Source organism: Pollicipes pollicipes, unplaced genomic scaffold, assembly GCF_011947565.3.
Source record: "Pollicipes pollicipes isolate AB1234 unplaced genomic scaffold, Ppol_2.1 Scaffold_3087;HRSCAF=3621_pilon_pilon_pilon, whole genome shotgun sequence".
In the NCBI taxonomy this organism is placed as follows: domain Eukaryota; kingdom Metazoa; phylum Arthropoda; class Thecostraca; order Pollicipedomorpha; family Pollicipedidae; genus Pollicipes; species Pollicipes pollicipes.
In genome coordinates, this window is record NW_023596225.1 from 5,117,723 (window position 1) to 5,132,561 (window position 14,839).

The 14,839-nt window shown below is 56.1% G+C and overlaps 1 protein-coding gene across 4 annotated transcripts in view; it reads left to right on the forward strand.

Annotated features, from left to right (window-relative positions):
• LOC119089479 (atrial natriuretic peptide-converting enzyme) overlaps nucleotides 1-14,839 on the forward strand; it is a 43,485-nt gene that overhangs the window by 14,157 nt on the left and 14,489 nt on the right. Inside the window, exons 1-3 of one of the 4 annotated variants that reach the window (XM_037212194.1) lie at nucleotides 4,201-4,264; nucleotides 8,014-8,353; nucleotides 12,181-12,355. In XM_037212194.1, coding sequence (XP_037068089.1) covers nucleotides 8,318-8,353; nucleotides 12,181-12,355 — 211 coding nt within the window. In that variant the 5' untranslated portion in view covers nucleotides 4,201-4,264; nucleotides 8,014-8,317. Of the gene's footprint in view, nucleotides 1-2,082; nucleotides 2,188-4,200; nucleotides 4,318-8,013; nucleotides 8,354-12,180; nucleotides 12,356-14,839 lie in introns of those variants that run through there. The other 3 variants (XM_037212193.1, XM_037212195.1, XM_037212192.1) reach the window with 3 other exon arrangements.

Here is a 14,839-nt window from a genome sequence, read left to right on the forward strand (position 1 = left end):
GGACAGGCAACAGATCCTGGCTCATGACTGGCTCAGTGGGACAGGCAACAGATCCTGGCTGATGACTGGCTCAGTGGGACAGGCAACAGATCCTGGCTCATGACTGGCTCAGTGGGACAGGCGACAGACTCTGGCTCATGACTGGCTCAGTGGGACAGGCAACAGATCCTGGCTCATGGCTGGCTCAGTGGGACAGGCGACAGATCCTGGCTCATGACTGGCTCAGTGGGACAGGCAACAGATCCTGGCTCATGACTGGCTCAGTGGGACAGGCGACAGATCCTGGCTCATGACTGGCTCAGTGGGACAGGCGACAGATCCTGCTGCTCATGACTGGCTCAGTGGGACAGGACAGATCCTGGCTCATGCTGGCTCAGTGGGACAGGCGACAGATCCTGGCTCATGACTGGCTCAGTGGGACAGGCAACAGATCCTGGCTCATGACTGGCTCAGTGGGACAGGCAACAGATCCTGGCTCATGACTGGCTCAGTGGGACAGGCAACAGATCCTGGCTCATGGCTGGCTCAGTGGGACAGGCAACAGATCCTGGCTCATGACTGGCTCAGTGGGACAGGCGACAGATCCTGGCTCATGGCTGGCTCAGTGGGACAGGCGACAGATCCTGGCTCATGACTGGCTCAGTGGGACAGGCAACAGATCCTGGCTCATGGCTGGCTCAGTGGGACAGGCAACAGATCCTGGCTCATGGCTGGCTCAGTGGGACAGGCGACAGATCCGGCTGATGACTGGCTCATTGGGACAGGCGACAGGACGCCCCGCCGAGCCGCTCCGCTGTGGGGGACAGGCGCTATCAGACCCCGATCAGCGGCCCACTTGCGGTTGCCGGCTCGTTCCCATTCCGCTGGCCAACTGGACAGTGCCCGAGCGTCTGGCTGCCATGACAACGTAAACGCACAATGAGTGGTGTTTCCGGTGCTCAGAAACTTTGGTGCTTGCGCTGGAATGAATCATGTGAAAAAATTTTCGGTTCAGCTTATTAACGGAAAACAGAGGCCTGAGGCCCGTTTAAGCACAGGTGTGCTGATTAGTCATGTATTGAAATGAGGGCGTCATATCATGCCGTAAAGCCGTGAAGAAAAGGTAGGTATGCATAAAGCTCACTCGTTTCCGATTCATATCCATAGTGCGCGACAGAAAATCTTAAAATGAATATCAATCATGAAGGTATTACAGCCAAGGCTCTGTCATGGAATCATTGACACATAGCTGTCATTTTTGTCAGTCTGTAGTGCCCAACATATTTCCGATTCGGTGCGCCACGCACGTTTTAGCAGATGCTACGGCTGCGGCTGGCTGACGCCTGGTTCAACGGCCGAAATCCCGTGAGAAAACTACGTCAAGCAAGCTATTTCGGCGCGTTGGATTCGTCGCAGATTGTGGATTAACCGAGCTACCGCCTTCGTTATGGTTTGTGGTTTGGCAAAGAGCGTGGCATACGTCCAGAAACCGTGATGGGCATGCGTCCACCTGTTCTCCTGAACGTGGTCGTTTGACAGACTGGCCTCCAGGCGGTGGTATATACCAGGATGGCGGGACGAACACTAAATAGTTGTCCCGATATTGAGATATAGCAGACGTGCACAGCGTCAGGGGTACGCATGTTATGACGGCGTTTTGGTCCACAGTTCTGGGGCGGAAGAGAACGGGTAAACGCGGCAATATCCTGGCTGGCCGGGATTCGCTCTGGTCGAACATCTGTTTTTTGTAATAGGAATTTGCTGCTCACTGGGAAAACGAGATGTTAAAATCTTTTGAAATGTTTAATCATTTTAGACGCAGGGAGCATAAATGTGCAGACGGCAAAATGTCGAAGGAGTGACGTAATTTTTTGTTATCACTCCAGATCACAAGACTCATAAAGATCGACCCCTGGAGAACCGTCCACGGTAAAGGGAATTGCGGATAAGCTTTAACCTACCCCTAGATATGCCAGCAATGCCTTTCGTGCGAAGTTTTCTATATTCCCTTTACCTTGTTAACGGCTATTATGCGTAGTGTACCTGTTGACGTGTTTCTGTTTAGGACTTCCAACATCCGTGCTAATCTGACGACTCTTTCAGACAAACTTCGCTATGAAGCCAGCCGAAGCGTCCCGAGGCCACAAATTCGTGGTGCTGGGACCGGAACGGACGTTCGGCCTCCGAGCCTCCACCTTCAGCACACTCGTGAGTTTACGCTCTGTTCACCTGGCGCTCATTGGGTTGAATGCGACGCCTCTGCGTTACTTCTGAGAAGGGGAGCCGCAGTATAGAATCTAGCCCCTATTGATACATTGCAGGGTTGAATGCACCAATTTTATTCACTATCTTGCCGGTGCTGAGTCAAGTTTATTCCCTGGGATTATGTGGTGGCTTGGTGGGCAAAATGTCCATGATCAGGCAATGATCATTCGGCCCATGATCACACAGGGCAGACCAGACTGATAAGGATTTTTGATTGATTAGAACCCATTATGTATGCCAGTAGCTATGTTTTTGACTATCTGCTATCAAAGCAACGCATCGCCGCCAGAGAGTCACTTGATGCCTATGACCGCTGAAGTTGAGAACTGAGCCTTGTCATTTATGTAAGAAGAACAGCATTGGGCCTATGACTACACACTGAAGAGAACTACTTCCACAACTTTGAGGCACAACAGCACTGAGCCCCACCATATTCCATAAACCAACTGAACCAATGCCCCCACAAACTCTGGGATCACTGAATCTGTTATCTGTTACTCTCTGAATCTGTCTGAATTGCCATCCATGCCCAGCGTCTCGTGTTTTTCCTACGTGCGGCGATAGTTGGCCAAGTGGCGCCATGTGGCCTGCCCGCGGCGCCCAGCTGCGGCCAGGCTGCGTGACCGTGGACAATAGGTCAGTGGCCAGGCGCCAGCACGAGAGCGGCTTTTGCGGCGGCAGAAGTCGTGTGTCGCCGGAGACGGCGCTGAAAAAGCGCGCTCCGGTCACGCCGGCTAATTTCGTCGTCACGACCCTCGCATGGGCGGCACTGTTTGAGTCGGCGAGTGGTTAAAAGGAGGATACTAGTGGCATGATGATATGATGTTTTACTGCAAAGGTAAGCGTAAGTCATGAAGTAGCTGAAGTAAATTACATTTTGCTGATGCCTTAGATGACGCTATGATGTTTCGTCGCTTTATAATTGCTACACCATTTAAGTCAGCTGTCCATTTTTCGTCACTTTATAATTGCTACACCATTTAAGTCAGCTGTCCATTTTTACCGTTGTGTATCATTTCAGTTCCAGATTATTCCTGTGAACACTCCACCGTTATGAAATGTATTTGATTAAGATATACGATATTTTTATGCATCCGCACTTCAAAGCCATTCGGTGCGCGAGTAATGATTAAGTATTTGCGTTCGGTTCAAGTTTGGTTTGCTTTGTCGGGTTGGAGCTCTTTCAGCCAGCAATGACCATTCTAGAACTAAGTGATTCAGGAGAGAGGCAAACGGTGGAAAAATGCTGCGACTGCCGCGGATTGTGACCGATACCGGGAGGTTGCCTGCACAGGCACGCGACGTTGGAGGTGTGTGCCGGTTCTCGGGGAGAGGGGGGGGGGGGCGATTTCGACCCTCTCAACATCGACCCTCTAGCGTGACCGCGGGGTCGATTTGTGATTGACGACCGCGGCATGCTTCCAGTAAAAATGGGCACTGCGAGGATGTCGGGTGAAGATGCGGCTGAGGAAAGCGTGGAGTACGTTATCGGATGCGAAACGGCGGCGTTCAGTTCCCGGAGGGAAACAAGATGCTATCTGGAGAAGCAGTCCAGATAATGGCACGTCCCAACTCCATGCGATGCGTCCCGGCAGACAGCCGTGCTACGTGTACAACTTAAGCATCCGGTCTCAAAACATAGCCATACCAATGTCAACAAGTCAACACCAGTAGTCACTGTGTCCCGGCCCCACCAGCAGGGCGCCAGCTTAGGTCAGAGATCATGACAAGCGAGCCATGCAACAAGCGTGGTAGCCCCAGCAGCCACAGCGCCCCCATCTCGGCCGATTCCACAAGTCACCCAGCGCCGCGCCGGCGCCGAGACCCGGTGTCGGTCCGCGCGTCGGGCGTCCGACCCCCGTCGCCTGACGACGAGAGAGTCGAGCCGTTTTTCCGGTCGCTGATTGGTCGGGCGGCGCAGCGGCGGCGCCGCCGGCTCTCCGCAGTCGACCGAGCGCCGTGTTGAGTTCGGAGCGCACGCCGGCTGGCAGTCGAGCGCCCGGCGTCCTGGGAACGCGTGGTAACCGAGCTCTCGCGTGCTCAGCCGTGCTGCGTGGGTGTCGTGGTCGGTCGGTTAGTGCTCCTTGCGCGCTTGGCAGTGGGTTGCGGGGGTGTTTTGTTCGGGCGTGGCTGGTGTCCTGTGAGGGCTTCGCAGACGGTTGGTTTGTGCTCCGTGCTGGTGTCACGGGCGATCGGTTGGTGTTCGGCTCAGGGTCTGCAGCTTGTCAGCGTCCTGTGTAGACGCGGGTGGAAAATGTGAAGGCAGGTTGGCGTTGCCCGGTTGCCGGAATTAGCTCGCTTCAGTGCAAAGGACTGAAGTTGTGCTTATTTTGGTGAAAGTTGGTGGCCCGCCGCCGCACCCAACACACCGTATTCTCCACCCATGTTCGTGGGTTCGCATTCGCCAGTTAGTTTCTGTGTGGGCGTCTCAAACGACAGATCAACATTCTGTCCCGGTGGCACAACTTCCCGGTCGGTGTCCTCCGCGGGTGTCAGAGTCGAGAAGTTACCGTCTTGTGTGAGCGTTGTAGTTTGCCCGTTAGCGTTCTGTGCGGGCGTTGCAGTCTCCGCTTTGCGTGCTCCGGCTCGTGTGCTCTGTGAAGGCTTCTGTCGGTCCGTTGGTATTGGTGTTGGTGAGGGCATTTCAGCATTCGATTGGTGTTCTGCGTGGACGTCGTGTTGATTGGGTGCCGCCTCTGTGCTGGTACCGCTGCACGCAGGGCGTTTGTTCGTCCTTTGCCCTCTCGCACATGTGTAAAATTAGTAGTGCCATTTCAGTTTGGTTTATGTTCCTCTGGTGTGGCATCAGTCCTCCATTAAGTTTTGCACGTCGTTGTGAAGGCAGTGTGGCGTCACAAAAGTCAGATTAGTTTATGCATAACCTTTCCTACCCCGGGGAATATAATGTGCCATCACACACATTATATACTTACATCAACAATATTTATTGTGAGTGTCATGTCCTTAAATTGCACGAACATAATTGCAGGCAAGATGTCAGCTTGCCTATTTGTCTTTATTTCGCTTGGCAGATCGTACAAAAATCATTTAGATAGTCACTCAGTTTCCTCCAGAAATGGTCTTGCGCTGGTCACTAATTGGTGGAGGTGACACACATGTCCCTTTTTGTTTGTCAGCGTCGTTCTGTAGCAAATAGTAGAAAGTTTTAAGTAAAAGTAACTGCGATTGTCTCCATGCGCCAGTGATCAGCCTCCGTTCTGTTTTGCCTATCATTCCGCCAAGCCTTGACATTCGCTCGAGTTTTATGTGCTTTTGCCCTTTTTACCCCGAGTGAAAATGGACACCAGCGAGGCATCAAACAAAGCCTCCACCAGGGGAGCGACGGCAGTACACTTAAACCACATCCAGCTCTTGCACCACACCCGGTACCTTTACCCCTCGTGACCGACTGGCCGCTAGCGGCCGCCCCTCGTGACCCCGGCGTCCTGTGCGGTGTTGCAGCGGCCGCGCCGTGCGCTGTGGTGCAGACCGGCCCGCCTGACCCGATGACCGAGTGGTCAGCCACGGCACCTCTGACCCGGTACCGTTACCTAGCCACCGGCCGCGCGGCGCACGTGCAAAAACCGGCCGGCCGGCGGCCCGTACCGGCGGCCGGCCGCGGACGACGGGCGCGGGCGCCGCGGCCGGTCGGGGAGGCGAGTGCCAGTTTTAGGAGCACGGAGGGAGGGAGACGGACGGTAGATAACGAGGTCTTCTTGCCACTCTTTTGGAATGGCTTTGGAATGGGAAGTTGATGCGGGGTTAAATTCATGTTAGCACTGAGAGACGTACTTGCCGCTGTTGTTGCGAATAGCTACACCGCAGCTTGTGTCCAGCAGCATCGAATCAGGGATCTGCACTAGCTTACCGTCACCGCACGGGCCCTTACACAGATCACGACCATTAGAGCACAGTGAAGAGCTACCGCCGGGCCAGGTGGCTCGGGCCCGCTTCCGCGCTCGAATTTCCGGTGGGCTGTGGACCACCTGGCACCAGCGCCGCCAGCTCGGCTGTTCCGGTCCGCCGCCGGCGCGATAGCGATCGGGCGGCGGCGCGACTGCCGGCTCCTCCCGTTCTCCAGTCCCGGCCGCCCGGCTCCCCGGCTGACGGTCGCTGCCATTCACGGCGCCGGCGCGCGCGTCCGGGCGGTGACGGCGGGGCCCGGCCGGCTGACCCAAATAGGCAGGGTGCGCGCGCGTCGACCAGTCGCCGTGACCACCACAAAAAGGGTGCGCTTCTCCAATGAAACCGCCAAATCACGGCGGCGTGCCGGATACGGCCAAAGGTGACTTCCAGCGAAGCCGGAACGGTTCTTCATTCTTTCTCCGCCTTCCCCCCTTGTCCGCACTTTTTGTGCCGACCCCCGCTCTATTAGGGATGAAACTTGCGGCCGCGCCTGACACATTTCACATTGTCTCCGGGGCTATATGGGGTAATTTGGGGTCGTGACGGAGTTTCTGTCCAGACGCGATTTATCTGCCCTGTGCCTTACTCTGTTTAGGTGAGAGAGGTCGGTGACCTTTTTGTTTCGGGTGGCTTTTTTAGATCTGGGCGCCTTAAGGCCAAACAGATACAGGATTGAGTGAGTAGAACTTTTTCAATGCGCTGTTAATTCATCTAAGGCGTTTCAAGCCTATTGAATGCAAACAAAACCGGTCTGTCAATCAATTAGCTGAGAGACAAATCATCCAGTGGGCTTTTTCTCATGACCGCTTTCCAATGAAACCAAATGAATAGATCACTCCGTCTATCGCCCACATTTCCCAGTCATTTGAGGCTATTTCATCGCTCCGAAGTTGTTTAACGGATCACCGCGCTCTTCAAGACCAGGGAAGTCTCGTCACTCGCCGCCAATGCAGTCCCACGACCGTCCTTGTCGGGCTGTCATTTCCCGGATGACTTACCAGCTTTCTCGGCGGCTCCGGGGTCCCATCGGCGGTTATGGCTGCGGTAATTACGGTGCATATTCGAGGACGGTCGTTTCCCCGGCGAGTGGCTCAGCCTCTCTGACAGCGTCCCACATTCAGACGGCGCCAGCGCGCCCGACCCCGTGTCAGGAAGGTATAGCGTGGCAGACGATCGGAGCTGAGCCTGCCAAGGTTTGCCAAACAGGAAACGGCACGCCGGTCCCCTGTGATGACGAGGATGATAAGATCCGTTCAATGCCCTAATTTTGTCATGCAAAATTAATCGTGAGGCCCAAATCGCAACATCACTTTTTCGTGAAAGTGTCTTTTAAATACGCACCTTTGCACCAAGCAAATCCTGACCGGGCTACTGCACAACGGCTACTGCACAACGGCTACTGCACAACAGCAGCCTTATGAAATCACCAACTGAATCAAACCAATCGCGTGACATGAGAGTTGACATGGCTGCGAGGGAGTGACCACCACTCACCGGTTCGTGACATGGTAATTACACCGACATGCGAGCGGTACAGCACACATGCAGCCGCAACCACAATAGTCAACACGCACTGTCCCCGCCCGTGGGAGTTGCCAGACAGCTCAGACGCCTTCGTGTCTCCCGACCCCTCCCTGGGCGAGATCCGTCCCGTGACCATGTGGTGCCGTGCAGTGCGTCTGTTTATTGATTATGCTGCTCCACCCCGCCGCTATTGCCTTGTTTGTGCGCTGTTGTCGGGTTTCGTGGGGCGATGTGCCGTATCCCTGTCCGTGTGTTTGGAGCGGCGGCATAGCGCTCACCGACCGGTCGTCGGTGGCAGGTATGTACGGTCGCTAAAAGTCGATCACTTTTCTGGAACAGACGCCAGCGGTCAGGGAGTGTACCTCAATTCGTTCGGGGGAATCAGAAGGCTGAACAATCTACTACCGGGACCATCGTGCCACTTAGCACACTGTGAAGTCGTAAAAACTCAAGAAAGTGACCGACGAGCGGACAGTGACGGAATAGCGTGCCTGTGCTCGAACAAACTCGTGCCTCTGTGTGTGGGCTCGCTCGCGCTCGGCCGCACCTCTGGACAATGTGAGAGGTCGGTGTGAGAACCTGCCGACTTGTGGCCTGTCACGTGGGACGTCAAATCAAAACGCGAGAACGACCGCCGCCGGAGATGGGGAGGTTTTCGAAGAGCCGCTCTGACGTAGAGGTGAGTTGCCGGTTTCAGAGAAAGTCGCATCGTGAAGAATGGCTCGATATGTTATGATCACTCGCCCTTCCCTCCGAGGTCTCTGTTTCTTGCCTCGTGTTTCTGTTAATGAACCAGGCAGGCTACAAGTCACTTTCACTGGGTTCGAACTGCTCCGGTGTTGTCTTGTAGTGACCTATTATGAACGGTGAAACTCTGACCCATACATGCCTTAGATTCCTTTGCATAAATCGTCGTGATTGGATTTCTTGGTTTTGATCGGCGAGTCGGCTACCTGCTTATCAGCTATCCAACCAATTCTTCCCCACATATCCGCAGCAAAAATCCAATTTCGTGCACGGGGATGACGTGGTATGCAATTACGGCATATTATCGCGCTGCAGGCTGCATCTTATTGGTTTATTGGTCTTGTCTGGTTGCATATAAGAACACTATCGGCTGCTTTCGCTTCAAACATTCGCCTACGAGCTGGAGATAGGCTTCACACCAGTGCCGTAATAAACGTAACGGTTGCCTTACTCGTCCCACTCTTTATCTCGCCCAGGGGCTCTTTACTTGGAGAGGAAGGTAGCGCATAGATCGACCGAGAACCCCCCCCCCTCACCCCCAAAGCGGAAGAGAGAGAGAGAGAGGGGGGGGGAGGTAGAAGAGAGGAAGATGAAGTAAGACAGAGGGGAGATAGGTAGGATGCGGGGGATCCTGAGTGGTACAGTCAGCGCTTACTTCTGAATAGCAGCCATAAATGGGCTTTCAATGGCGACCAATAGAAATTGACGCATTGATCACCCGCAACAGAAGAAAGAGAAAATAGATGGTTCCCATAGCGTGCCATTAATTAAATCGCCGTGCTCAACACGGCGCGGAGAGGCGCCGGGCTCGCTTCTCTGACGCCAGTCTCACACGACCTGACGTAAGATGCGCGCCATATGGCCACAGGTGTGAGACCGTTACACGGAGCACTTCCCGGAGGTGCCATCTCCTGTCAGTTGCCGTCTCTAACAGCCGCCCTCGCCAGCGGACCATCGTAAAGCCGTGGGGGTCGGTCCGGCGCCGGCTCCCAACTGGCGCGGCCATTGTTCGCCTCAGTCGGTCTCCCCGTACGCCGCCTCTGTGGCGCAGCAGCCCTTTGTTGGCCAACCTGAGTATGGGGGGCCATGTGTGGTGTGGCGGCACGCTGGAGAACAGACCCGGGAGACAAACGGCCTGTGGGTTATGCGCATGTTATGGATTGGCTGAACGGCCTGTCATCTGGCGTGCATAATTAGACCAAGAGGTTTCGCTCCTGCTTTTAGCAGCAACAAGCAGCTTGCGGTTGTGTCGAACAGAATAGTGGCTTTTAACCACCAAAATTGCTCGTTTAGGCTTTAAAGGTGCTACGTTGTGCGCACAACGCGGTTTATTCCTACGCACAGTTGATTGCAATTTATACCAGCATTGCGTAAGTATAAGTGCAAACGTCTTATCAGCATACGGAATGCCCTCAGCACCTATAAATGTTTGCATTCTGTGTGGCGTCCTCTCTGAACCACAGGAGAGTGCATCAGTCATTACGGACCGGCGCAGGATGTGGCGCGTGCCCAAGTCCCAGCCAGACCTCCCAGTCACCGCCCGTGAGGCGGCGCTCCCCGCGCTGCTCTCAGCAAGCTGTCACTCATTCCAAGCGCTTGTGCCACGCGCCGGAGCCCCAGTGCCCGATCGCGGCTGCATCAGGCAGGGCCGCGACTCAGTCAGCCGCCGCCACCGCCGAGGCCGACCCGGTGTCTCCGCTTACCTCGCCGCCGGCCCCGGTCGGGTCAGTGGAACGACGGAAGTCGGCCTCCAGTGCGGCCTCCGACCGGAAGCCGAGCGTGAGATAGCCCGTCTCCGGTCATCACCGACGGAGCAATCCAAATAATGAGCTGGCTCATGACCCCTGAATCGGCGGTACGGTACGGCACTACCACGGCACGGGGTCATCCCAGCTGCGTGCCGCCGAAGGGTGTTTCTAGCGCAGTCGGCGGCCAGTGTCAAGAGGTCATGACCTGCGCGGTCATTTTTCGTGCGGCGGTGATCCGGCCCCTGATAGCCGCCGACACGTTCACGGCTCGGTGATCTTGCTCGGCGGCGCTAAGTGGAACCAAAGACGCGGCGCCTGCCGTGCTTACCATGGAGCCAATATCGGGGCCACGGTGCTTCCAATCCAACGACCATCTTCATGGCCCAGCGAGCTGGTCGCTGTTCTTTTTGTACGGCGTTCACGGTCGATATATGCCGTCGCATGGCTCTTGTGCGCATAAAAGCAGGAAGAGTCTTTTTAAAAGCAGCGTTTAGCCCCATTTGTCGGGACACCCACTAGTCACGGTTCCATATTCAGCAAAAGATTGTCTTCCTTTCTTTCCAAAGCTACGGCCCGTGCGCATCAATCATGAGAAAACAGGCAACTCACCTTAGATGGATTGACTCGTGACCATTCTATGGCAATTCCAGCAGGAGGGATATTAAATATGATGGTGCCTTGATGACACCTATTTGTTACCCCGTAAGTTTGCATGCACCTGCGTGGATCCTCATCACCGAAATTGTTATCTCATGCTCTGGAAAGACGTGAACTAAATATGATCAAGACATGACGAGCCCTCCAAACTCCAGGCCTCCGCCCTGCAGCCCTGACATGTAAATCGAAACGCGAGCGCGCCAGAACGGGCGGCGCGCGCCTCCCTTGCCCAGGGCTCCTCTCTTCAGGAGGTGTCAGTAATTGATTGCCCTCTGGCGGAGACAGGCGGGCGGGGACGCCGACGCCGGCCGGATGTAGGTCGAGCCGGGCAGCTGCCGCGCGCGTCGGCTGGCGCCGCGCGCCGGCCCTCTGACGTCACAGGTCGAGTCAACAGCGGTACGGCCGGGCCGGCGTTGGAGTGTGACGCACGGCCTTTAGACGCGGGTCGGCGATCAGGGCACGCCGGGGCCGTGCGGCCGTCAACATGCAGGCGAGGGCGGTGACGTCGCTGACGGGTCGGCGATCAGGGTACGCCGGGGCCGTGCGGCCGTCAACATGCAGGCGAGGGCGGCGACGTCGCTAACGGGTCGGCGATCAGGGTACGCCGGGGCCGTGCGGCCGTCAACATCCAGGCGAGGGCGGTGACGTCGCTGACGGGTCGGCGAGGCGTCGTGGCGTTCGACGGCGTGGGTGACGTGTTTGTTTCAGCAGCACTCACGCCAGCGATGTACTGCACGTGCCGCACGATGCGCTCAGCGAGGCTTGCCACCCTCATCACGCAGCGCGCAGGCCTTGTGTGCTCGTGAGAGGCTATCAAGCGTACCCCGGCCGTAAGATCACAATGGCTGAACGCTCCGATGCAAACGCAGACATGTCTGGCAGCCCGAACATTCGCCGTGACGCCCTTTGGAGCCATAACGGCGCCACTCCGCCGGGCCGTCGCGGCACCAGTGTCCCGGGTGTGACGATGTGGATAGCCGAACCAAGTCCGGGTCTCCCGTGTGGGGCGCCTTTCAGACGCTTCAGGCCCGTTCTCAGGGCGACTCAAGCTTGAAGTTGCGCGTCGTGCGCGTTTGCGCGAGGCAAACGTTTTGCGCGCGTGTGATGTCCGGTGCAGTTTTGATGACAGCCAACATGACCGCTTCGTTCAAAAATTAACATTAACAGATGGGAGGTTGATTCTGCGTCATTAGGCGAAAAATCAGAGCACGCAACAGCGCGCTTGTTTGCATTTGCTGCAGTGCGCTGTCATGTTCTCGCAGCAAAGAGCGGCGTACCCGACGTGCGATTCCCGGCACGCAGCCTGCAGCAGCGCACCCGCCGCTGCTCAGCCCGGACATCCCTCTGTTCGCAGGAGCAGAAGAAGCCGCTGCCGTCGTGGTCGCGCTCCTCCACGTCGTCGACATCGACGGCACCGTCGGACATCACGTTTACGCGCGAGCGCGGCTGCTCCAAGCTGACCGTGTTCTGCGCCGTCTTCTCGGTCCTTATGGTCGGGCTCGGCTCGGCGGCTGGCATCTACTTCGGCTGTGAGTGCGCCCGCACGCGCTGGCTGGGAGGGGCTCCGGTGCCGGGGCGGCACGGGGCGGAGGCTTCCTCGACGTCGAGCAAGCCTTCGGGGGGCAGGTGTCTCACAGATCTAGGGGCAGGTATCCCTCCTGAAGCAGAAGTCTCTTTGAGCGTGTCCCGCGGCTCAGCGCATGCTTTTTAAGGATGTCGGCCTGGCTGTCTTGAGTTTATGGTCCAGGTTGTCTTCGCCTGCGCTTGTCTTGTTGTGAGCGTGCGTGCATTCCCACCATGAGCATCTCTCGAAACGTAAATGCCTCCACGTACCTGGCTTCTGCATATCCTCCTCTCTCTCCCCCTCCCCTCTCTCTCTCTCTCTCTATCTCTTTCTCTCTCTCTCCCTCTCTCTCTGTCCCTCTCTCCCTCTGTCTGTCTGTCTGTCTGTCTGTCTGTCTGTCTGTCTGTCTGTCTGTCTGTCTGTCTGTCTGTCTGTCTGTCTGTCTGTCTGTTGTGTCTGTCTGTCTGTCTGTCTGTCTGTCTGTCTGTCTGTCTGTCTGTCTGTCTGTCGTCGTCTGTCTGTCTGTCTGTCTGTCTGTCTGTCTGTCTGTCTGTATGTCTGTTGCTGTCTGTGTCTGTCTGTCTTGTCTGTCTGTCTGTCTGTCTGTCTGTCTGTCTGTCTGTCTGTTGTCTGTCTGTATGTTCTGTCTGTCTGTCTGTCTGTCTCTCTCTTCTGCTCTGCTCCAGTCTCTCTCTCGCTCTCGTCTCTCTCTTCTCTCTTCTCTCTCTTCTCTCTCTCTCTCTCTCTCTCTCTCTCTCTTCTCTCTCTCTCTCTCTCTCTCTCTTCTCCTCTCTCTCTTCCTCTCTCTCTCTCTCTCTCCTCTATCTCTCTCTCTCTTCTCTCTCTCTCTCCTCTCTTCTCTCTCTCTCTCTCTCTATCTCTCTCTCTTCTCTCTCTCTCTCTCTCTCTCTTCTCTCTCTCCCTCACTCTTCCTCCCTGCCTCCTTCGCGGCCGGCTCTCTCGGACGAGCCTGTTTCACGTGTGCGGTGGGGCGGGCCTCGCGCGTTCCCAGGCCTTTTCACCGCCGCTGTCTGGCGTGATTGCCTGGACACGTTCCGTTACGCGACCGTTGCCGGCACTCAACCTCCCGGCCGGCGTGGTGCTCCGCCCCGCTCACGGCGCACGAATTAAGAACATCCGCACGATCTTAAGTGTCTCCACGGCGGGGTGGGCTTGTGCGGTGGGTGGAGTGACTTTACCGACAGTTTTGATGTTGTGAAATGGAGCGCGCTAGGGCTCGATGGAGCATGCAGGCCCACAGCAATTGAAGGGGGCTTTGCAATCTCGGGAGTTTGAGAGTAAGTACTCCATGCTGATTTGCTGTGTCAGGCAAAAGTTGCACCGGCCACGCATGCGTTGTGCAAACTCATCAAATTCGGTTCACTTTGCATCACAAATATGCGTAACGAATAAACAAAGCATCTCAGCTTTTCAATACGATCGAAGCCGGCTGAGGAAATATAAACACCTTTTGGCGTTGGCGTAAGCGAACTGTTGTCACCCGTTTTCCCTGTCACCAACGCTTGTTTTCAAACGATGCATAAGAAGCTCGAGCTTTCTTTGTCTGCTGGTTCCACTCCGCAGTCCCCCATGCCCGAGTTTTTGCCTTGCATTGTGTGCCACTGCGCTCTCCGTCCGTTCCCAAAGTCATTCAGTAACTGGAGTGGGGTCACACCGTGCGCGCCGGTCGGCCGCGCCGCCGCCGGGGTCAGTTCGGGTCACCGGACCGCGGTTGCCGGCCGGCCCTTTCTCCGGGCGCGGACCAGCCCGACCACCGCGGTCCCGCACGGCGACCTCTGACCGCCGCGGTCCAGGGGTCGCTTCCGGTCCGTCCGTACGTCTCGCGGCGGCGGCGGCGGCGGCGGCGGCAGCGGCCGCGTCAGAGGGGCTGCAGCCTGATCAGATGAACCGATGAGCCCGCCCTCACTGAAACTGACGAAACTGGAATGGGCGCCAGCACCGGGACTGTGGTGACCAGAGTTCACCCGAAGGCGACGCATGACGTTTGTACTAGTAGGCAAAAATGCCGTCCGGGGCCACGATTTTGACGTCAGGCGCGTGGGTTCCTCCTGAACCGTTATATGGATGTGGCCTCGCTGTATCATTGACCTATTTACTGTCGGCGATTTCCCGCAGTACCGACTCCGAGGATCCTATCAGCAGCTCACATTCCCGTAAAATTGGTTAGTAATGAGCGTATGAATACCCACAAAACGTCAAGTCCGTTTGTGTATTGTCGCAGTGATTTCAGATTTTACGACACCATTGTCGTGTTCATATCACAAGACTATTTCACGCGATTCGGAAGTCATTTCAGGTAAGAGCGCAACGCTACCTAGACCATGGTGTCGCAATAGGGTGATACGAAGGCATTTTTTCAGAGAATTTTCCATTCCAGTAAAAAAGAATGCGCCAGGTGTTGTCCCAGTGTCTTGTGTGTCGCGGCTGG